The sequence below is a fragment of the Urocitellus parryii genome, chromosome 5 (genome assembly GCF_045843805.1).
Source record: "Urocitellus parryii isolate mUroPar1 chromosome 5, mUroPar1.hap1, whole genome shotgun sequence".
NCBI lineage: Eukaryota > Metazoa > Chordata > Mammalia > Rodentia > Sciuridae > Urocitellus > Urocitellus parryii.
The window spans coordinates 173,313,093-173,338,342 of record NC_135535.1 but is presented as its reverse complement, the minus strand read 5'-3'; the positions used below and the strand labels follow the sequence as shown (position 1 = coordinate 173,338,342).

Sequence of the window (25,250 nt, the reverse complement as noted above, 5' to 3'; positions counted from 1 at the left end):
AAAGTGCTACTGGCCTTCTTAAAGGTCGCAGTTTTAATCCCTTTATCATCATATGAAGGCCTGTTTTCCCTATTCTTTTATCCATAACCTTTTTGAAGTTAGTTTTAAACTTTATCAAATTTTGTATTTCTAGAACTTGCAATGCTTAATTTTATCGAAGTCTTATGTTCACTGATTTTAGAATGTTTTATAGTCCTTTTCTTTCTTCCCCTGATACTGATGATTGAACCCAGGGGTGCTCTACCACTGAGCTACATTCCCAGCCCTTTTAATTTTTTAAATTTTGAGACAGGGTCCTGCTAAGTGACCCAGGTTGTCCTCAAACTTGTAATCCTCCTGCCTCAGCCTCCTGAACCATGGGATTACAGGCATGTGCCTCCATGCCCTGCTTGATGTCATATAGTTTTTCTGCGGCTTAGAAATAAAATGGCACTTCCCTGTCTCCTTTCCTCCTCTTACCCACTTCAGAACCATAGATTTTAACTTCTTGAAGCCTATTTGTTTAATATTTGCCTCATCATTTCTAAATGACATGCCTATATTGGTATTTTTAGTTCTCATTTTAGGTATTAACTATTGACCTCACATAGTGGGGTGAATATTTAACTCATCATGAACATTTAACTCATCGTTTGCATCCCCATAAGCCTTTACAAAGCAGAAACACTTGCCATCCTCACACTCCCCCAACACAATTGTAACATTATTTATTCAGATCAATATTCTAGTTTACATTATGACTAAGTTACATACTATTCACATACAGGTCTTGTTGTATACCCAAACTCCTACATTAAGCACAATGAAAACTATAGTGCATTACTAAGGAAATGTGAAACCTGTGATGCATTGCAGGAATTCACCCAAGCACTAAAGAAAACACAAAACCCCACCCTGCCTACTAACAGTCTAAGAGGTATGTCTATTCTCAAGTGTGTGTGTACGTGAGTATCTTTTTTTTTTTTTTTTTAAGACAAGATCTCACTATACTGCCCAGGCTTGTCTCAAACTCATGGGCTTAGGGATCCTCCTGCCTCAGTCTCTTGAGTAGCTGAAACTTTTTTCTCTTTCTTTGGTACCAGGGATTGAACTAAGGGGCACTTAACCATTGAGCCACATCCCTAGCCTTATTTTGTATTTTATTTAGAGACAGGTTCTCACTGAGTTGCCTAGTGCCATGCCATTGCTGAGGCTGGCTTTGAACTCGTGATCCTCCTGTCTCAGCCTCTTGAACCACTGGGATTACAGGTCTGTGTCACCTGCCCAGTCTGAGTATCTGAAATTCAGACAGGTGTGTCACCATACCTGGCATGTGTGATTTTATTTCAGTCTGTTCTAAATGTGATAAACCAACTATCATTCAAAGTTAAAAACACAAGGAAGAGTATCTCTCAGTCAAGAGGGGAGGCAGTCAGTACAACTAAATGAATGACTCACATGATGGAACTATTAAGATAGGGACTTTAAAGTAACTGTGATTAAAATAATGAAATGCCTGTTAAAGGTAAGAAACATGAATAAAAAGACAAAGAATTTCAGCAGAGAAATGGGTTCAAATAAAAATATAAACCTGGTTATCAGAATATGATATGCAACAATGAATCTCACTATTAAGTATAATTATAATGCACTCAATAAAAATTTTAAAAAAGCAAAGCATAGTATCAGAGATGAAGCATTCCTTTGATGGGTTCATTGGTAGACTGGAAACAGTTGAGGGGGGGGAAATCAGTAAACTTGAAAATAGGTAAATAGAAATTACTTGAAATAAAATACAAAGAGAAAAAACTAATGAAAATTGAAAAATGAAAGAGTTGTGAGGCAACATCAAATAATCTAAAACATGTATAACTGCAATTTCAAAAGAAGAGACAGACATCATACCATAAATTAAAAAAAAAGCTTCATGATACTTAAAGCATATTGAATAAACTCTCAAAATTACCACACACACCTAAACATATTCTGTTCAAATTGTACAAAACCAAAGATAAAATCTTAAAGGAGGCCATGAAAAAAAATGTACATACAATAGATCAAAGGTAAGAATTTTGTCACAAATTATGCAATGACAATGAAGTGACACCTCTGAGAGGAAGAAACAAAAAGCCAACCCAAAATTCTCCACCCAACAAAAGGCGAGAGAATTTGTGACTAGCACACCTGTACTGTAAGAAGTTAAGTTAAAGGAAGCTTCCAGGCAAGAATAAAAGGATATCAGGTGACAACCATGGCACTCAGGCATGGCAGAAGTGGCACTGGGTAGCTCCTCTAGAACACTCTGGCGACCTTGCTTCCAAGGGCTGCTCACCTAAGCCAACAACATCCTCAGAAATCTTAATCATGAAAAATGTACATCTATCCGGATTGGAAACATAGAATCTTTTCTGTCAGAGGAAACGTTGAGTGTTTACGTGAAATGAACTTTGAAGAGGACTCTGAAGAGATGGGAAGAAAGGAGCAAGACAAGAGAAGCATCTCTATCTCACTAGCACCCTCTCTCAGGTATAGAATGAGACCTAGATCCAGATACCTGTCCTACTGTTTTTCATATTTCAACTCAAAACTCTACCAAATTTCTTTTTGGTAGTAGAGTTCAATTTCAGCTCCATTAGTTCCTCCCATAACCTATCTGCCTGCCTTTCTCAGTGTTGCTCTACTAACAGTGTGTGATCGATGTCTCCACATCTGGAAGCCAGGTATCTGATTTCTCTTTTCAGGCTTCATCATAGATGTGAAATGGTTCCTTTCTTTCTTTTTTTTTTTTATTTTACTAATTTATTTTTTGTTTGATATAAAAATTTGTATCAAATTTTTTTGTATCACATTTTAAGGTGCTATGTGACGTCTTGATTGTTGAATAAACTGCGAAATGATCAAATCAGGGAAATCAGCATATCCATTACCGTAACCTCTCATTTCTGTCTGGTGAGTACATTCAAAATCCTTTTCTAACTACTTTGATATATTACAATGCATTTTTATCAATTATATTCACCCTACTGTGCTAAAGAACACTATAATTTATTCCTCTTACTGTAACATTATACCACAGCTAGCCATCCTCTCCCTAAACCCCTTCCCTTCTTCTCCCCAGTCTCTGGTAACCACTCTTGTATACTTCCTTGTGCAAGCTTGTGGTTTTTGGTCTCTGTTAAGTCTAAGATAGGGTCAATTATAGCAAAATGATAAAGATCATACAGTTTGAAGCAGGCATGGCAACATACTTCTGTAATCCTAGCAACTTGGGAGGATGCGGCAGGAGGACTGCTAGTTCAAGGCTAACCTGGGCAACTTAGTGAGATCTTGTATCAAAATTTAAAATAAAAGGGGTTGGAGGAGATCATGCAGTTTGAATCCCTGCTCTGCTAATTATTCAGTAGTATTAAGTAGGTTATTTAACATCTCTGAATCTTTATATTTTCACAAAAAAAATGTGAAGATGAACCTAACAGGGAAGTTTTCGGGTGACTGTGAGAATTATTGGAGATAATATATGTAAAATGCTTAGCACAGTGCCTAGAATACATTAGCATAATAAATGGGGTAGTAGGTTTTTTTTTTTTTTTTTTTAAAAACAACTATTGTGGGTAATACAATACCAACAATATTGCTGGCCTCTTCTAGTTTTTTAAAAAAGATTCATCTGAAATTGATTTTCATGTTATTACTGAGTGATGTTTTTGTCAATTGATTTTTGTAGGCCTGCCATCACCAGGGAAGTAAAGCCATTCTCAGTTGTGGAATTTATTTTAAATGCTCATGATCTACAAATGTTTCTATACTACCTGTTGTGAAACCCTGTATCTCTTTTGCAGTTGGCAGAATTACTGTTTTACCACTGTTACTTCTTAACAGTGTTGAAACTTGATTGAATATGTTCTCATTTCACTGGTTTTCTTGTTTTATATTTTGTATCACATATTTGGCATGATTTTTATTTTATCTTAAAACATTCTGATCATATTATAAATATTCATTCAATGAATTTAAGCAAAAAAGTAACAGGATATCAGATGAAAACTTGAATTTAAAATTTAGAATTAAATAAATTAAAAGTGCTGGAAATTATAAAAAATAAACATGGATGACAATTTTTCTTATTTTTAAATCACTTTAAAGCTGATCAACAGCATCTTCATTAGGCATACAATTAGTGTTTATAGTCTTATTAAATGAAACATTACTTGGCAATTTTTTTTTTTTTTGCTACTGTTACTATAGTTTCAAAATTGCTTATTTTTATTATTGAACTACTATGGGACCAGAAGTCCTCTAATAGGAGTGAAGATGAATGACCCATTATCAATCTACCAGTGGGCTTTGTATCTCATAAATTAATCAGTGAGACTGTTTCCCAAGCAGCATTCTGGGCCAAAGGATGGCTGGTAAACACCAACAAAGTTACTGAGTACTGTGTGCCAAGCATGGGGGAATATGCTGATTCACCATTTTCATCCATAATAATTCAATGGAGAAGCAACAATTTAAACAGCTTAGTTGGCCATCAATATTAATGGACCAGGTAATCTCTGTTGTCCTTGAGATTCCTATTCAATAGGAAAGCCAGACTTTAGCCAGATATTTATGATAAGTAAGTGAATATTTGTGAATGTAAAAAGATTTAAGGTGAAAGTACTAAGTGTAAGGGGTAGAATCATAGATCTAACCAGTGTTAAGGATTAAAGGAACTACAAAAGAGAATGAGAAATTCTATGCCAGAGGAAAGTATAAGGAACTGGCAGAACAGTACAAAATGATAATTAATCCAGAATGGAGAATGGTGATAGTTTAAGAGGTTTTAGAGAAGATTGATTTTGAGGGTCTTGTTATGAATGTAAATTTAAGAATAAATTTGGAGATTTATCTAGATTAACTGAAACAGGTCACCAGAAAACAGTGAAATCAAAAGGTTAATGAGACACATAATAAAGATGAACCTTAATATGCTAAAAGACCTCTCTTTAATTTTATCCTTTTATCGCTTGCTATGAATAGCAAACTGACTTGTTCAAGTCCAGCTAAACATGAATAAATATCCCAAATTAATAATTTTATACAACTGATAAGTAATGTATCTTCAAGTAGATTAAAAAAAAACATGAAGTTCAAAAGCTAAATAAACAAAGCAGTCATGGAATTCTCTGTAATATTTTGCTTAAAATTGTGAAAGAAGGGCTGGAGATATAGCTCAGTTGGTAGAGTACTTGCATGTTCAAGGCCCCAGCACCACCACCGCCCCCCCCCCCAAAAAATAAAAATTGTGAAGGAAGCCTAAATGCCCAGTTTCTGGTATTTGCACATTTCTTGAAGTATAATAGAGACAAATCTCACTATTCTGTAAACAAGAAAATCACAGAAGTATAAAATTGTGTTCAACTAATTGATTGGTAGTAAAACCCTCTTGCCTCTTAAAGAAACTATAATCTAGTTAAAATTAAGATGATATAACCAGAGAATACAAATTAATAGTTTCTGAATTGCATACAGCAGTCAGTAGTTTCTGCTTACTGGTTTTAAAAACAACTGTTGATATCTACTATTTAACAGAATATTTTGCATCAAATAAGTTATCCCCTTACTTGTAACAAAAGCAGCTGGAGAAGATGATCATAGCAATTATGCAAACAGCCATGGAAATGAGAACAACCAGCCATCGAATGCTGCCATCAAAAAATGGACCTGACAATGAAAAGTAAACATTAAGTGACCAGAGTATCTTTCAATCACATCTTATTAAAAGGAAAACATAATTTACAGTGTGATTTTATAGTTTTAATATAGTAATCTGGTTATTGTTAAAATCAGAAAAAATATTTTACAGAGACTCATGCTCTGACTTTTCCAGGATAACCTACCTATAACAACAGGGGGCAGTGTAGGTTGTAAATACTGGTTACATAAATTGGTCCGACAACATTCTATTGTACGGCGAAGTTGGGCTTTTGGTGAATCCTAGAGGAAAAATAATGGTAATATTAGGAATGATTTGATACATTAAACTTATTTTTAGTACTGATAAAATACAATTTCTCATTTAGTGAGTGAAAAGGATCTGCAAATTTTATATGTAAAAATAAATATTACTGAAAAATTAAAATGTGTGAAGATTATAAAATGATTTTCCTTAAGGAGAACATATGTATGGATGGTATATTAGAACATTAGACTGCAACTTAATTACAGATGGACAAAAAGTTCCAGTGTTTTCCTACCAAACAATGGACTATTTTTCTTTTAATATTTATTTTTTAGTTTTTTTCAGTGGACACAACATCTTTGTTTTGTATATGGTGCTGAGGATCGAACCTGGGCGCACGCATGCCAGGCGAGCACGCTACCACTTGAGCCACATCCTCAGCCCCAATGGCCTATTCTAATAAATTACCATTCAGTTGTTTTTGGTAAAAAGTAATTAAGTTCATGATGTCTTTTCCTAGAAAACATAGGTAATAAATTTTAATATAACCATAAACTAGTATGGAAAATATGATCTTAGTAGTACTGAGACTTGGATGAGACTTAAGATCAGACTAAAATGTGGAGGGGGTCCTAGCGCAAAGAATAGACTGGTTAAGAGAGGTGGCCATGTTGTAAAAGATACAGATTCTGCATCTAGCAATTAATGAACTAGAAAGATGTGGAGGCAAGCTAAACTATGCAGGCGAGGGAAAGGGCAAAATACAGACACAATACTTCTGAGAGTTTATGAGACCACCATCCAGAAAAGAGAGGTATCCCTAATAAGTCAGAAAACCAACAGAGAAAAAGACTCTAGTCATGGGAAAAAAGGGCTTCTTTGGAAGTACAGGGGGAAAGCCTACCAAGCAATGAATTGGAAAATGAAGGACAAAGATGTACGATTCCTCCACTGCTGTTTGTGTCCTCTCTATTAAGGCTGAATACAGGAATGAAGAAGACAGACCAAATACCAGGTAGTGGGAACTGATATCCCAGAGGAATAAAGAGATCTTATGATGTTTTTCTATTCTACATGAGTCCACATATTCTAATCCAGTGAGTTATATTCCAGGAAGATGAAAACAGTTGTGAAATAGCTGAAAGACAAGTATTACTTAAAAGAGTTTGGAAATAAGGTGTTCTAGAAACAAGATAGCTAAATGTCATTACTTTTCTTTAAAAGCGAAAGAAAGACTTTGCCAACAGATTGAAGGCAGCATAGTATCATGGAAAAAACAAGGGCTTTGGAATCATTTAAATCTGAGCCTTGCCAGTTGTTCATGTTGTGACCTTGAACATCTAACTTCTCCTTAGGCTTTCATTTTCTCTGGATAAGAATGCAAACAGTAAATATTTAATGAATTAGTTCTTCCTAAAGTGAGCCTGACATAAATCTCAGATGAAATTTTGGAATAAGCCAAAGAATCTTGGGCAGATCTGGAATACCAGATGGGCTTCACCAAAAATAAGCAACATCAGACTCACTTTACATTTATCTTACATGGGTTAACAACCTGGGTGGGCAAAAGTCAGGGTTGCCCAGATTACTACCTTTCCTTCTGTGATGCTGGGATCATTCCCAGGATCTCACAAGCTAGGCAAGCACTCTAGCACTGAGCTACATCTTTGGCCACAATTGTCTGGGCAGTGAAGCTGGAGTGACAGAACTTTTTCCCTTCCCTGCACTGCCTTCGTCCTCCCTCCACCCAAGTTAATCTCTAGTTTCAGACATGTGGGGAATAAAAATCCTTATGGGGAAAAAGTCACTTGGCATTTATGAAGTGGAAGGTTCTAACTTAAGAAAACGTATTTCATTTGCATGGGCCAGAGATAGTGGGGAAAGAAATGAAAGGAAAGTGAGGAAAGAAATGAAGTCAAGTTAAAAGAAATGGACAAGAAAATTAGGTTCCTGAGAAAGAATTATTGTATAGGAAGAACAAGCTAAATATGCCAATGGAGATTGAAGCTTGACAGGAAGAAATTAAAAGCATGGCGAAAATCCCTTGTATTTATTTTGATCCACACCTTGGCAATGCAACCACTGTGAGGAAGGTTTAGGGTGAGACTAAAAGCTGTTCTTCTTGGGGTTTGGTGCTAGGTTAATAAAGTGATGTTTACTAAGATATATAGAAAGTTAGATAAGTGCTGGTCAAATCTTCTTGCATGTGTGGATCCTAAACAAATTTTTATTTTTCTGCAGTACTAGGATTGAACCCATGACCTCATAGACAAGCTTTCTACCACTGACCTACATCCTCAGTCTTGCTAAACAAGTTTTTTAAAACAATGTATTCCTCATATTTTTAGACTACATCTAGAATTTTTTTACCATAAATTTAAAAGCTACAAACAATATATTAATAATTTCTGTCTTACTGAAAACAATACTTTAAAATAGAAATGTTACTTCGTTCTTTATGCAGTAGAATCTAAATAACATATAGCAATGCGATACCCATTATCATCTTTAAAAAAAAAGAACAGGGGCTGGGGATGTGGCTCAAGCGGTAGCGCGCTCGCCTGGCATGCATGCGGCCCGGGTTCGATCCTCAGCACCACATACCAACAAAGATGTTGTGTCCGCCGAGAACTAAAAAATAAATACTAAAAATTCTCTCTCTCTCTCTCTCTCTCTCTCTCTCTCTCTCTCTCTCTCTCTCTCTCTCTCTCTCCTCTCTCACTCTCTCTAAAAAAAAAAAAAAAAAAACAAATGGGGGCTTGGAGTTGTGGCCGGTGGTAGAGCACTTGCCTAGCAGATGTGAGGCACAGGTTTGATCCTTAGTACCACATAAAAATAAATAAACAAAACTAATAGCAGATGGAGTAAAAAAATTCTTTAAAATAAACAAATGCTTTTTTTCTTATTATTTTTTATTGGTGCATTACAGTTATACATAATGGTTGGACTGGTTGTTACATATTCATGGATGCACACCATATAACGATATAATTTGTCTGGTCACTATCATTTACCAGTATTTCCTTTTCCCTCTTCTCCTCCCTCCCTTCTTTTCCTTTACATCCTCTCCAGCATTTATTATTGTTTGAATTCTTAATGGCTGCCATTAAGACTAGAGTGAGATGAAATCTCAGTGTAGTTTTGATTAACATTTTCCTAATTGCTAAGGATGTGTTGAACATTTTTTCATATGTTCATTGTGTTTCTTCTTTTGAGAAGTTATCTGTCTAGTTCATTTGCCCATTTATTAATTGGGTTATTTGTGTATGTGTGTAATAAGTTTTTGAGTTCTTTATTTATTCTGGATCTTAATCTTCTGTCAGAAAAGTAGCTAGCAAAAATTTACTCCCATTCTGTAGATTCTCTCTTCACAATCTTAATTGTTCCCCTTGCTGTGCAGAAGCTCTTTAATTTGATGCCATCCCACTTATTAACTCTTGGCAACAAATCTATCTATCTATCTATCTATCTATCTATCTATCTATCTATCTATCTATCTATTTAGTACGAGGGATTGAACTCGGGGTCATTTGACCACTGAGTCACATCCCCAGCCCTATTTTGTATTTTACTTAGAGACGGGGTCTCACTGAGTCTCTTAGCACCTCACTTTTGCTGAGGCTGGCTTTAAACTCGTGATCCTCTGCTCCCAACTGCTGGAATTATAAGCGTGCACTATTGCACCTGGCAAATGCTTCTATTATCAACTTGAAATTTTATCCTGGAACTTCTATTTCCTTGAAATATTTTTTCACAATAATTATGCCTTAATGTACATAATTCTTCACATCAAAATAAGTATATATAAATTCTTCTATTTCTGTTACTGTGTGTTTTTAAGACTCAAAACATCCTATTTCATTACTGTAATTATCAGTTATCAAACTGATCAAAATAAGATATAGTAAAATCTAGGGCTAAGGGTATATATGGCTCAGTGGTAGAGGGCTTGCATTATGGAGGAAAAAAGATACACTACAATCCTTATTAAAATGTTAATATGAGAAAATTTAAAGAGGCATTTCTTAATGAGATGGTTAGGGTTTTCAAAATAGTAGTTTATGAATTCATGAATAAAATTACTTATTACAACAATGAGAATATTCAGCAATAATTTTACTATATTTCTTTTTTATTAACTCTAACAACAATGAGAAGATTCAGCATTAATTTTACTCCTATTTTTCTTTTTTATTAGCTCTAAGAAATTTTTCTCACATTAACAAAAAGATGATAATGAAAGCAGTTTGTTATACCACTATCCCATAATTCTTTAAAGTCCTTCCAAAGTAATGATCCTATCATCAAAAATTACCTTCAATGATATAGCAATTTAGCTGAGAGCAAAAAATTTAAAAACCACCTGAAATGTAAATGTATTTGATTTTCTTGTGTTCTCTACATGGATGCTTTCATTTATAATCCATAGCACTGTTTAGAATCTTGAGGTTTTATTATTTTTTTTTAAAGAGAGAGAGAGAGAGAGAATATTTTAATATTTATTTTAGTTTTCAGCGGACACAACATCTTTGTTTGTATGTGGTGCTGAGGATTGAACCCTGGCCGCATGCATTCCAGGTGAGCGCGCTACGGCTTGAGCCACATCCCCAGCCCGTAGAATCTTGAGGTTTTATATCTAGCTTTGGTTAACAAGGAGAAGGGTGACTGTGAAAGGGAAGAAGGAAAAGAAAAATGGCTTGAGAAGCTCTGTTTTCAGGCACAGCAGTTTTAAGCTTCAGGGCTTAAGAATGTTTAGGATTTGCAACCTGATTCCCTTGTAACTATCCATGTGCCCAAGTTACTTTTATATAACACAGTCTGTGTGTACCTAGGGATATGGGTAATATAGTCTGAAGACTGCTCAGATAATCAGGGTGGCAAAGACTAACATTTATTAGGTCCCTACTATGTGCCAATTGTGCTACGGTATTTCATTTGATCCTTTTAACAAGTCTTTTGTGGATGAGAAAATAAGCTCCTTGACAAGACTGTCACAGCTATTAAGAACTACCATGGGTTTAGATGCATATTGTCAAGTTTAGTAACTAACTTCTGTGGTGAATTCAGTTTGGAAGAAAGCTAATTTAGGAGACTGCAAGACACTTGATACTACCATTGGGCTTGGTGCTTTAACTACAGCTCCTTCATCAATCTTCTTAAGCGATTAAAAAATATGTAGTATGAATGGTTGGTAATATGCTAATATCATAAAACTATAATAACTAAATTAACATGTTTCAAATCCGGAGAACAGGATTAATTCCTATACAGTGAAATTCAAAATTGGCAAGTATGTAACAAATATATAGTAAAACTCAAAATTTTCCCATCTAACTTATTTGTGTTCAAGAAACAAATACCACCAGTAAAGAGTGGAAGAGGTGTGGCTCAGCAGCATGACATGGTGCTTTTAGCTGACAGAAGATTAATGTCTCAAGAATATGGTGTGATGGCCAAACATCTAACATGAGATTTGACTGTATTTAGATGAAGAAAAAGGGATTATTTATTCTCTGCCTTTTTTGTTGTTGTTGTTTCCTGGTAAGACCACAATTCTGCATATGACACTGAGACTAGTGAATCTTCTAAAGCTGATTACACAAGCAGTTGAAGTCACAGTGAACTATTATTTTCACTAGGCAAAGACAGAGGGAGGAAAGTAGCATGAAAAAACTTTCTTTCTTTACATAGTTAAGGGCCATCATCTTGAGGAAGGATTAGAGCTGTTCTCTATGGTCCAAAGAATCAAAAGTTGACAGATTTGCAGTCATTTGCCAAATGGATGATTCTAAGCATTAACTGACAAGTAGAAAGATATAACATTGAAGGTTTCTAGCAATTCTGCAAATTTCTATATAATATAAATAATTTTCTGGCATAGCTGAGACTTAAAATTGTGTACTAACAGTTCAATCTGTTTAGTTAAAATTAAAATAATCTGGAAATGTTTTTCAAGAACACTGGCAGGATCTCTTGAGAAATTGCCATATAAAATCTTGAAGAGATTAGATTAGGTTCATAACCAAAGATGTCTACCACTCAACTACCGATTCTGATTCTTTGGCCACTGCTCTTAAAAGTATTCTGATACTTCCTCACAATGATTAAACATTTCTAAGCTGTTTTGGGGGAACAAAGGTCATTGCCCATTGTTCTAAGATTCCCTTTCTGTTTTGTAGTGGGAATTGAACCCAGGCGCACTCTACCACCCAGCCCTATTCCCAACTCTTCTTCTTTCTTGTTTTTTGTTTCGTTTTGTTTTTGTTTTTTTTTTTTTGTTTTTTAAGACAGGATCTTGCTAAGTTGCCAAGTCTGGCCTTGAATTTGCAATCCTCCTGCCTCAGCCTCTTGAGTAGCTGGGATTATAGGTTGTGCCACCATGCCCAAAATTGTAAGGTCTTTTCAATAAGCTTTACAATATACAAATAAGTATAACAATATCATTTTTGCAGTTATTACAAACTATTATTTAAAACCTTAAAAATAATCTGGAACTTTAATTAGCACAATCATGTTATTTAAAGTAAAAAGTACGCTTCCTCCAATATATTTGATAATGTGGACACAGAGCAATGTGGAACACAGGTACTCTTCTAAAAGACCTAATGCTGTTCACATAGCCCTGTCCTTTTTTATTTCAGGATTTCCAATTAGATCTTACCTTGCACTGAAAATCAGATCCTTCATATTTCATACATCCTGAAGCTAATGTGGTTTCTCCCTGATCATCTTCTTCTATGATGGCAAAGCAATGACCATTAGTTCTAAGAGAAAAACAAAAACAAAAACAAAACCATTTAACTCCAAATCATAAAATCCTAATGAAATCTGAGTTTGAATGTGAACAGATACTCTTAGCCCTTAGTATTCTGTTTCTAAATCGGGATTATATTCACATGTGATTTATTAGCAGAACAAAATAGACTTTAAGACAAATGAAAGTTATGTCTGAACTATACTCTAAAGGGGTAAATGAGAACCCTATGTCAAGCAGAAAAGGATTTCTACCAAACAAGTCCTCTAAATGTGCATTGTCATGTGACTTCTCAGTCATGGGATCACAGAAATCTGATTTATAAAATTCTATACAAGTGTTAATCTTTCAGAAATATACTTAAAATCTCTTTTTTTACTGCTAATATTTCAGCATTCTTAAACTATGCATGAAAATAAATAAAAAGCTTTTCTGTAAAACTACAAACAGACTCAAGGACAAAGAAAAGTGTATACAGGAAGAACAGATGGACAAAGATTCTGAAAGGCATTTTTCTTATTAAATGTGATAGGAACACAGGAAGAATTTTTGAATAGTTTAATTTTCAAGAAATTTACAGAAATATATTTTTATTTAATGAAAATGTTCTCATTCGAGGCAAACGCTCTACCAACTGAGCTACATCCCCAGCGCAGAATTCTTCATTTCTTCCTTTTCTATTGAGAAGAAGTTATGTGTGGTGTAAACTTCTGTTAAAAGTGATGATCAGTTTTACACTGGGTTACCAAGCCACTAACAAATTGTAGCCCATCCTATCAGGGAGGTACCACAGACATAGAGTTTGGCAAAAAAATTATTTGTTAACACAGAATAGAGCATTCCCTTACAAACAAAATTCCCAAGAAGATGTAAACTGGGAAGTGGTCTACATGTAGATTACTATGATTAAGTCAACTACCACTGGAGAACCGATGGCAAATCTAAAATGAACTATCATATGATTTCAAGATTTCATGGGTCAAGTTTTATGCATTATATCTAGTCTGCTCAAAGAGCATATGATTATTAGGGAAGTACAAAACATGACCTTACTTATTACCTATATAACAGAGAGACCATTAATAAGACTAATGAAACAGTTGTTCAGGAAATTTTTACTTTGTCCAGTAAGTCAATTCTTCAACGCTCCCCCAAAAATATGGAATGGAATTACATGATCATATATAAACATACTAAACAATTAACAAAAAATTAAGTAAGAAAGTGATATGGATTGAATATCATTCTTACATATCTATAAAATATTTCAACCAATTAAGAAGCAGGAAGTCATGGGTAAAATTATTTGATTTCTTTTTGGTAACCTACTAAAAAAGAAACAGTTTTCTACAATGAGTATCATTAATTTTATAAATAAAAAGATCGTTAAAATGTTAGACAAATACTATATTTCTTTTATCTCCTTTAAAATCTATATTATGGTATACCTCTAAATAAAACAATCATCAATCACTTAATAAGAACAATGTTCCTATATTCAAAACAAGAAAATTTGGCTCTTTGAAAGATACTATATATAAAGAAAAAAAACTCAATTTTAACTATTTTTAAAACAGCACTAGATGCACTTTTCCAAACTCTTAAGGACAGCACCAAATACTTACATGCATGTGTTATTAATAGCATCATCTGGGCAGTGTCCTGAGCAATAGCACTTTAAAAAAGGCAAGGTATCCTCTGGTGCTAATGTCACTCCATTTTCTGACTTCTTCTGGTCGGAGTCTGATTTCATCCCAGTGCCATGGAGCATACTGTCTAGATTCTGTCCTATATTCAAATATTCAATTTTTAAACAAATCATTTCTGATAGGCTATATTATTACCATTTTCATTGAGGTAAGTTTCTGCACTTTTCTATTACAACAATTGCAATGAATGTATTTCTTTAATTAAAAAATAAATTTCACTCATACAATTAACAGACATTTGTTAATAAACTCATGCACAGAATATTCCATGTACTGTGACCTATATGAGATGACTATGTTACAAGTTTTACACTAATTAAAGACAAACAAGAACAAAACAGCATGAATTCAATATGAATTGAATGACAACAGAATTTAGTTTTAACTTGTAAAAAAGTACAAAATGGGAAGAGACTTTAGGGAAGGCTGAGGTCATTTTCATTCCCTAAAAAATAGACGAAGTATGGCCCTTATTTTTCTTTCAAAACTTGTAATAATAATAATAAAAAAAAGGTTCTTTATTTGTGCCTCTTTGTGAAGGGAGTTCTAAGCATCTTGTTTTGGACTCCATTTGCTTAAGTAAGAAAACTGTGAGAGCTGGGGATCAACTGTGTTATCCGGGGCCTTTCATCTCAAGGTCATTGGTTCAAATCCAGACCAGGCTGCCAGAAACTGAAGATTACTACAGGTCAATAGTCAGCTCATGGAAATAGAACTGGATTCTTGCATTAGAGTCTAGTGGCCTCAAATGACAGATACTGTCATATGTGGTCCTGAATGTTTTAGGCTGGAAGCAGAACAGAAAGCAAACATCTGTTTTAATATTCCTTCCTCCTTCTCAACCAGCTGAAATTACTAGGCCATTTCTTGTTCATTGTTCTCAAAAGAAAGAAAGGTAGAGTCAAACAGATAAGAGAAGTATGTGTGAATTTTGTTATGAATCTTAAATAAGTGATTCAAAATGTGGACCTGACTTTGAATTTAGCCATAATGATAAAATGAATCACTAAAAGATGTTAAAAAACCCAATAATACACACATACTCAATGAACAATGATAGAAAAGAAAGTGCTGTTAAAATAAGTATTTTACACTTGAATCAAAGGTATGAAATATGATATGTCAAGAGCACTGTAATGTTTTGAACAACCAATTAAAAAAAAAAAGTATTTTAGTAGCCAAGGGTGATGGTGCATGTCTACAATCCCAGCTACTTGGAGGGCTGAGGCAAAAGGATCAAGTTCAAAGCCAGTCTGGGAAACTTGGAAAGATCCCGTCTCAATACAAAAAATTAAAATGAGTTGGGGATATACTCAGCAGTAGAGTGCTCACATGCAAGGTTCTGGGATCAATCCCCAGAACCAAAGATGTAGTGTTTTAGTCTCTTTATACTCTGAATTTGAATAATCTTAACTTTTTATGCTGAAATTTAGTAAAGGAATGCACTACTGAATGAATATTCATAGAAACAAACACCAGGAGAGGAAACTACTTAAACAAAAAAAAGGAGTTGGAGGTACACACACACACACACACACACACACACACACACACACACACACACACCTACCCAGCCCCCTCACCACCACTCTCCTTTCAGAAATAAATACTGTAATAAAATGGCAATGCTTCTGTTATTTCTCTTTCCCGTATATATATATTAGGAAGCTAATGCCAGATATGTCATTTTATTTGTAAATATTTCAACACATATCTCTAGAAGATGAAGACTTTTTAAAAAAAACAATCATGAAGCCAGTCATGGTGGCACACACCTATAATCCCAGCAGCCTGGGAAGCTCAGACAGGACTGTGAGTTCAAAGCTAGCCTCAGCAACTTAGCAAAGCCCTGAGCAACTCAGTGAGACCCAGTCTCTAAATAAAAATCACAAAAGGCCTGAGGATATGGCTCAGTGGTTAAGCACCCCTGGGTTCAATCCCCAGTACAAACAAAACAAACCAATTATGATACCTTTATCACTTCTAAAAAAAATTGACAGTAATTTGATTCTTTGTCCAATATCAAACAACCAGGCAGTATTCAAATTTTTAATTGTATTGAATATGTTATAACCTGTTTTAAAGTTTATAAAGTTCACAATTCACACATCATAATAGATTGTCTCCAAGTCTGTCTGTGCCTCTGTGTATGTGTCTTTCTCTGTGAGAGCCTTGGATGAAACTCTGGACCTTATGCATGCAAAGCAGGTTATCTACCACTGAGCTACTCCCCTACCCTCCAACTCCATGTTTCTTTTAATCTTCAAATTCTTTCTTTCTTTCCTTGAAGAAACTGGATTGTTTGTCCTACAGAATATACCAGAGTTTAGATTTTCTATCTGCATCCTTCTTGCCCATAAAATAGGTTTCTGCATGTGGTAGTTAGATCAAGAGCCATGCTATCCAGTATAATAGCCACTAGCCACACATGGCTCTTAAGCACCTGAAATGTGGCTACTTGGTAAGTTGTGGAAAAAACGGACACAAATATCTGCTTATCTCTATTTTTAAGACCTAGATTCATTACTTCAATGGAGGTAGTTAAAAAAAAAAAAAAAAGAGTAGCCTGTCATTTCTTCTTACTTATGACCTATAATACCCGTATAATGAAAAGTTTTCCCTCATTTACTAACCTGGGTATGAGCGGCACAGTTCCTTCAAGAAAGGCATGATTAGTGCTTGATTTGTCCCTCTACCAGTTTTCAAAGTTAATAAATTTATTAGCATCCTTCAACAGTAACCAGTTGGTTTTGTTTGTTTGTTGTTGTTGTTGTTGTTGTTTTAAGTGTCATTATAAAACCATAGATTTAAACCACTGCAGTTACTATCCTTACTAATGCTCATTGTTCCATCTCTGGCCAATTCAAACTGGTCCCCATATCCTCTGAGGTTTCTGTTGGCCAAGATCTTCTAAAATCACCTTATATTTCCCTGACAGACTTAAAATAAACAATATCTCCAAGGACTCCTAGATCTTTCCAGTGGAAAAAGATAATCAGAGACCATACTCTGTTGTTACAGATATTTGTTGCTATTAGGTTGTCAATCACTCTAAAAATAACTGGCTAAAAAAAGAATTCTACAACACCCCCACCCCTGCCCCCACAAACTGCATTCATTTATTAGGTGAAAAATGTATGAAGTAACTACAATTTTAAGTCCTGTTGACTACAATGGTAAACAAAACCAAAGTCCCTTTTCCATTAGAGTTCATAGTCTTAGATGGAAAATGAGAATAAAAACCAAGATAATAATTAGTACTATTTTAATATTTATTCATAGAAAATGTTATGACACCAAATAAAGTGGATTCACTTTCTAGCATGAGAAAAGAAAAGAGTGATTCAGAATAAGATCATTAAATCAAGGGCCAGGAGAAGAGGCAAGGCAAAGGTAAATGGTTAAGAAGTCAGGAAGTCTCAGAATACCACATCTAGGCAAGATTTAACTGTATTTAACGCAAAGACACAAGATGCAAATTGTGGAGGTACATTGTCAAAGATATCCCAATGGTCAGCTGACTTAGGCTGTGAGTTCTCTATCTGTAAGGCACTTTCTAGCAACTAGATCTCCATATTAACAAGAAACAGGCTGCCAAAGCTATTCACTCTTCATAAAGACCATCCTTCACTAAGTACATCTTAGATATGGCCATGAAGGCAGGAACACTAGTGAAGGAAGACCAGAGACAAGGGAAATTTTCCCAGAAAACAAAACTGGAGGTTGTCAGATAGCCTAACAATCATCCTCCATCTATGTACTAGGGAACAATGATTACTTTAGTTGTTTCCAAATTTTCCTTCCTTTGGAAGTTCATCTAGTATTTATACCTACTTTTCTTCATCGCTGCATACTAAAGTACATTGCACATAAATAATTTTTTTTTCAGTCTCACGTTGCTGCACCATGAACAGCACATCTGGATCTGAAGAATTACTGTCCAGAAGTCCTGGGTTAGTGTCTGAGTGCACTAAGTGGGCTAAACTCTGGAGCATATATCCTGTTGAGGAGGAATTAAGCATTTCATATGAACATAAGCATTTTTTAGTATATGCTATAAAGCTATGTATGACAATAGACAAATCTAGTGCCCTGCAACATATCTATAAGTTATTCTTTTCCCTTCTTTTTAAAAAGTTGTTCTAATTAGTTATACATGATGGTAGAGTGTATTTTGACACATCATATATAAATGGAGTATAACTTCTCATTCTTCTGGTTGTACAAGATGTAGAATTACACAGGTCATGTAATCATATAGGTATATACAGTAATAATGTCCAATTCATTCTACTATCATTCCGACCCCATATTCCCTCCTTTCCTTCCCTGCCCTCTTCCGAAGTACCTCTATACTTCTCTAGCACCTCCCCCCATTGTAAATTAGCATCTGCATATCAGAGAAAAAATTCAGCCTTTGGCTGTTTGGGATTGGCTTATTTCACTTACTATGATACTCTCCAGTTCCATCCACTTAGTGGCAAATGCCATAATTTTATTCTTCCTAAAGGCTGAGTAATATTCCACTGTGTATATATACCAGAGTTTCTTTATCCATTCACCTACTGAAGGGCACCTAGGTTGGTTCTATAGCTTAGCTATTGTGAATTGAGCAGCTAAAAACATTGATGTGGCTGTGTCACTATAGTATGCCAATTTTAAGTTCTTTGGGTATAAACTGAGGATCAGGATAATGGGTCACATGGTGGCTTCATTCCAGGTGTTCTGAGGAATCTCCATAATGCTTTCCAGAGTGGTTGCACCAATTTCCAGTCCTACCAGTAATGTATGAGTTACCTTTTTTCCCACATCCTCACCAACATTTATTGTTGCCTGTATTCTTGAAGACTACCATTCTGACTAGAGTGAGATGAAATCTTAAGTTTTGATTTTCATTTCTCTAATTGCTAGAGATGTTGAACATTTTTTCATATATTTGTTGATCAATTGTATTTCTTCTTCTAAAGTATCTGTTCAGTTCCTTATTCTATTTGTTGACTGGGTCATTTGGGTTTTGGTGATGTTGAGGGGTGTGTGTGTTGCTGGGGACTGAATCCAGGGCCTTCTGCATGCAAGGTAAACATACTACCAACTGAGCTACATCTCCAGCCTTTTGAGTTCTTTATATACCCTGGAGATTAATGTTCTGAGATGCATGTGGTAAATATTTTCCCCCATTCTATAGACTTTCTTCACATTATTGATTGTTTTCTTTGCAGTGAAGAAGCTTTTCAGTTTGATTCCATCCTCTTTACTGATTTTTGATTTTACTTCTTGCACTTTAGGAGTCTTGTTAAGGAAGTTATTTCCTAAGCTGACATGGTGAAGATCTGGGCCTACTTTTTCTTCAATTAGGTGTAGAGTCTCTGTGCTAGTTCCTAAGTCCTTGATAAACTTTGAGTTGAGTTTTGTGCAGGGTGAGAGACAGGGGTTTAATTTCATTTTGCTACCTATGGATTTCCAGTTTTCCCAGCACCATTTGTTGACGATGCTATCTTTTTTTCCAATGTATGTTTCTGGCACGTTTATCTAGTATGAATAACTGTATTTATGTGGGTTTGTCTGTCTTTTATTCTGTACCACTGGTCTAAGTACCATGCCATTTTTGTTACTATGGCTCTGGTATTATGATGCCTCCTTCACTTCTCTTACTAAGAATTGCTTTGCTATTCTGGGTCTCATATTTTTCCAAATAAATTTTATGATTGTTTTTCCTATTTCTGTGAAGAATGTAATTGGGATTTTTTTTTTTTTAAGAGAGAGAGGGGGGCGGGGAGAGAGAGAGAAAGAGAGAATTTTTAAAATATTTATTATTTTTTTTTTTTTTAGTTTTCGGCGGACACAACATCTTTGTATGTGGTGCTGAGGATCGAACCTGGGCCACGTGCATGCCAGGCGAGCACGCTACCACTTGAGCCACATCCCCAGCCCCCTGTAATTGGGATTTTAATAGGAATTGCATATAATGCTTTTGGTAGTATGGCCATTTTGACAGTTTTAATTCTGCCTATCCAAGAGCATGGGAGATCTTTCTATCTTCTAAGGTCTTCTTCAATTTCTTTCTTTAGTATTCTGTAGTTTTCATTGTAGAGGGTTTTTTTTTTTTCCACCTCTTTTGTTGAAATGATGCCTGAATTTTTTTTAAAATTTTTTTTAGACTATTGTGAATGGGGTAGTTTTCCTAATTTCCCTTTTAGAGGATTCATCATTGATATATAGCAACACATTTGATTTATGGGTGTTAATTTTATGTCCTGTACTTCGCTGAAATAATGTTGGTTTCAGAAGTTTTCTGGTGGAATTTTTTGGATCTTCTATAAATATAGAATCATGTCACTGGCAAACAATGGTAGTTTGAGTTCTTCTTTTTCTACTCATGTCCCTTTAATTTCCTTCTCCTGACTAGAGTTTCCAAGATGATGAATAAAAGTGGTGAAAGGGGCATCCTTGTCTTATACCAGTTCTTGGAATGTTTTCAATTTTTTGCATTTAGAATAATGTTGGCCTTGGGTTTAGCATGGCTATTTTTCTCCCTTTTATCTTATAAGCAAGATGTGCCGCTCACACAACCCACTTTAAAAATATTTTGTTTAGTTGTAAATGGACACACAATACCCTATTATGTTTATTTATTTTTATGTGATGCTGAGAATTGAACCAGTGCCTTACATGTGCAAGGCAAGCGCTCTATCACTGAGCCACAATTCCAGCCCCACAACCCATTTTTTGATTTAAATGTCTGCCTCTCCCTACATGTAATTCAAGGAATCATAGCTCTCCTCCCCTCAGCATCAATAACTGTTGGTTTAATCCAACAATTTCAGTTCTATTCCCCTTGCCAGTTTTTTGTTTATACCAGAGTATGTAATTAATTCTAATCACCTAGATTAGAAAATAATTTTTTGAGGGAGAGGGATTCCTGGGAAAAGATTTCTTTACTACTTTAAGAAAAAGGAAAGGGGCTGGGGTTGTGGCTCAGTGGTAGAGCACTTGCCGAGCACATGTGAGCCACTAGGTTCAATCCTCAGCACCACATGAAAAATAAGGCATTCTATCCAACTATAACTAAAAATATTTTTAAAAAGAAAGACAGACACAGGAAAGGATACCCATCCCTCTTCTTTCAATAAACACCAGTCAACTCTAACTTGCCATGTCTGAATGTGATACTTGTTCCTCAGATGCTACACTGTGGCTGTCAAATAAGTTAACCCATGGCTAAACTGAGATGTGGTAGATGGTACAAGTGAAATGGGAATTAAACTTGGCTCTTGATGAGCCACAGAATTAGCTAAAGGCAATCCACCTATCTCCAAACTTCTTCATGTATGATAATACATTTTCCCCTTTTTTCTAACTAACCAAACCGATTTTGCTCAGTGGGTGAGGGGAGACAGTGTGTCCAGCCTAAGGTAACAAATATAGATTAACCTGAGCTTAATCCTAACTGTAACAATCCTGTTAACCTTGTTTTCTAATATTCCTTGAAATTAGGAAAGATCAACCATCTTAGTTTGAGATAAAATCTACTGGCAGGGGGTATTTTGACTTTCCTGATATTACAAGTCCCACACTAAAATAGGAGCTGACTCTTTCCCCAGTTTTCTGCCTCAAATGTAGATAACAGCAGACATTTTCTGGCCATGAGGGAAATGCCAAGAAAATTACAGAGATGGCAACCTCGACTCTACTCAATTACCTATCACCTATCTTTTTTTTTCCTGTCACCTATCTCAAATATAAATCCTTACTTATTTATGTCACTGTTAGTTGGGTAATCAATTACTGAACACTAAAATTCATTTCTAACATTTCTGATCAGGTCCAAATATATAAGTAAATAAATGCCTTAGGTATTTATCAGCTGACTCATTTTTCTATTCAAATACAAACAACTATGAATGGAAAACACTTAAATACATATCATAACATCTGATGCTCAAAACATCCTATTTCTATCTAGGATAAGTGTTATTATTTCTATTTTATCACAAGGAAATGAAGGTACAGAGAAATTTACTTTCCTCAGACACAATTCAAGATAAAACCAGAGCTAAAGTCACAGTTTATCAATGAATCTTGTAATCCTTCATAGTTTTCTCTAAGAAGTAACATTTTTTCTACATTGGTTCTAATTTTTTTTTCAAGAGCAAATTTTTTGTACATGTTATCATGTGAAACAACTATCAAGGTAATTTTCAGAAAGAAAATAGTATAAATTTTGTTCTTTATCAGAGAAATGTAAACCCCCCCCCCCAAGCTCTTTCTCTTGGTAGTAATGTTTGAACAAACCTAGGAGTGCTCTAAAATTGAGCTACACCCCCAGTTCTTATTTTTTATTTTGAGACAGGGCCTTGCTACGTTATCCAGGCCAGCTTTCCAAGTAGCTGGGGATTACAGGTATGTACATGGCGTCCATCTAGAAATGTGATTTTTTTTTGCTTATACCTGATAACTAATTAGCAAGTTACTCCACCCAATAATTTTACTTTAGAATTAACTTGAATTGGGATGTGGAATGAGAATTTTATACCTTTTGCCAATATGTGAGCTAAGTAGATTTAAAACTCTTTATAACAAAGTGGAATTTACCTTAGAAGTGAGGCAGTAAATATTAATGATACTATTAATTTGACTCCTTCTCTTTACAACTATGATAGCTTTGGTTGATACCAATCAACAAGGCATATATAACAGATATTCAAATAAAGGTGTTGTATCAAAGTGGCTTTTGCAAGAGGGCTCTATATTCTGAGCATGGTAATAATAAGATTACTCTTGGTATAAGAGCAAATCCAAAGAAGTGCAGATTTCATTTTGTGCTTTAAAACAAAAATATAAAAAGCTTTATGCTGTTAACAGTGCTTCTTCTTGTGGGTAGATATTAATCCATGTCCTTGAACAAACATTATGAAAGAGCAATCTGTGAAGTCAAAACCTTAAGAAAATAAAGATGTCAATAAGTTCTATCTAAAATCTTTTTGTAAAGCAGTACTATCTCTTCAATTTAAAACTATTACCCTAATTAAAGCATTCAGAAAAAAGCTCTTGTGCAAATATAGTCTATTTAATCCTAAATCATCATAATAACTTCCTATTTGGGAATTCTAAGCTATGAGCACACAGAAGTAAAATTACAACACTGGTCATAAATAAAGTTTCAAGACTCTATGAAGAAATTTTAGTATTTAGCATAGGCAAATGACATTTATATTTCTGAAGATTTTTAGTGACAATAAAATAATTTTTAATTATTATTTACATTTATTCCTTATTGTATTTTAAGGGAGATAAGGTTTTGAACAGTCTTGATTATCTATCACCCTGTGTTTTAGATTCTAAGTTACATGCTTCATATACTTTATCTCATTAAATACTCATAAGACTTAATATTGTATATCATAATGCTTTATATGGACAAGAAAATAGGTTGAGAAAGGCTGGGATTTTAAAATATCTGGACAGCCTTCTATCATAATCAAGCTCAAAAAAATTATTTGCTGTATTTGTTCTTTGCCTTTTTACTTTAAAACTAGCTAAGTATGATGGGCTTAGCTGATCAGAAAAAGACATGGGCTGAGAGAACAGATGAAAGAATTAAGGGCTTTTTAAGTCAGAAATAAAGATCAATTTACCTTGAACATGAGAAATGATGAACAGATAGGTTCCCAATAATCTGATGTAAATATATAGCCGAGTCATTGTTCAATTTTAATGTTTTCTGTTATACTGTCACCTTGAATAACCGGTCCTATTATTTCGCTAATGCAAATGCCTTTACTCAATGAGATTTCTTGTAGAAGGCCACAACCACTTGACAATGACTCCACCTCTTATTGCTTTTTCCTCACTCCTGAAAGACAAAAAAATATTAACAGGGTAATGAATATAACTGAATTTTGAAAAGTTTTCAAAAACTAAGAGAGGAAAACAAATATCTAAACATACCTTTAAATGATAAAATACATTTTAAAAGGTCAATGCTATCCTTATTTTAAAAAACACAGGCACAGGGCTGGGGTTGTAGCTCAACAGTAGAGCATTCACCTAGCATGTGTGAGACCCTGGGTTCAATCCTCAGCACCATATAAAAAAATAAACAAGTGAAAAAAAATTTTTTAAAACTAAAAAATAATATTAAAAAACCCACAGGCACACACACAAAAAACAAAGCACTATAATTCCATGCTTAAATTACTTAGCAACAGTTTGCAATTTCTCCTGACCACAGATCAGCCATATGTAAAACAAGAGAAATACATTAATTTCAAAAGGTGGAGCAGTGTCATACACCTGCAGTCCAGTCATTTGGGATGCTGAAGCAGGAGGACTGCTTGAGTTCAAGAGTTTGAGGCATATCTGGACAATATAGCAAGATTCCAGCTCTAAAGAAAATGAAAAAATCCTTAACAGTCTATTCTGGCTACTCCAAAGTAATTAAGTTATTTTATTACTACCAAGAAAATTCCTAAATATATTAAGAATAAAACAGAAAATGTTAAATTAAAAGTATAAGATATTCATTAATACTCATTCAAATCCTGTGGAAACAATAAAAAACACTTTGAATCTTTCTATTAATTTATTCCATATAGAAAAGAAAGACTGTCTAGAAAATTACACATATTTAAATAAGCAGCATGCATCATTATGAAAGCAAACAAACAAATACATCTTAAATCATTTTCCTAAAAAACACTGCAAATCTGACTTGATTAGGATAAAAGTGAGCTTTTACTAGGGAAAAGCTAAGATAACCTTTCTGGTTAAGGTCTGGCTATTATTATTATACACAGTGAACTCTTACAGACCTTAAAATAAAATAATTAAATAGATAACAGGGGGCTGGGGCTGAAGCTCAGTGGTA

At 34.6% G+C, this 25,250-nt stretch overlaps 1 protein-coding gene across 5 annotated transcripts in view; it reads right to left on the bottom strand.

The window, feature by feature from the left end:
* Bmpr1a (bone morphogenetic protein receptor type 1A) overlaps window positions 1–25,250 on the bottom strand; it is a 131,125-nt gene that overhangs the window by 14,630 nt on the left and 91,245 nt on the right. For all 5 annotated transcript variants that reach the window (XM_026397023.2, XM_026397021.2, XM_026397020.2 and 2 more), the window contains 5 exons: window positions 24,019–24,236; window positions 14,300–14,462; window positions 12,582–12,684; window positions 5,859–5,955; window positions 5,583–5,682 (listed from right to left, as the gene is read on the bottom strand). In XM_026397023.2, the coding sequence (XP_026252808.1) occupies window positions 5,583–5,682; window positions 5,859–5,955; window positions 12,582–12,684; window positions 14,300–14,462; window positions 24,019–24,085 (530 nt within the window). In that variant the 5' untranslated portion in view covers window positions 24,086–24,236. The remainder of the gene's footprint in view (window positions 1–5,582; window positions 5,683–5,858; window positions 5,956–12,581; window positions 12,685–14,299; window positions 14,463–24,018; window positions 24,237–25,250) is intronic.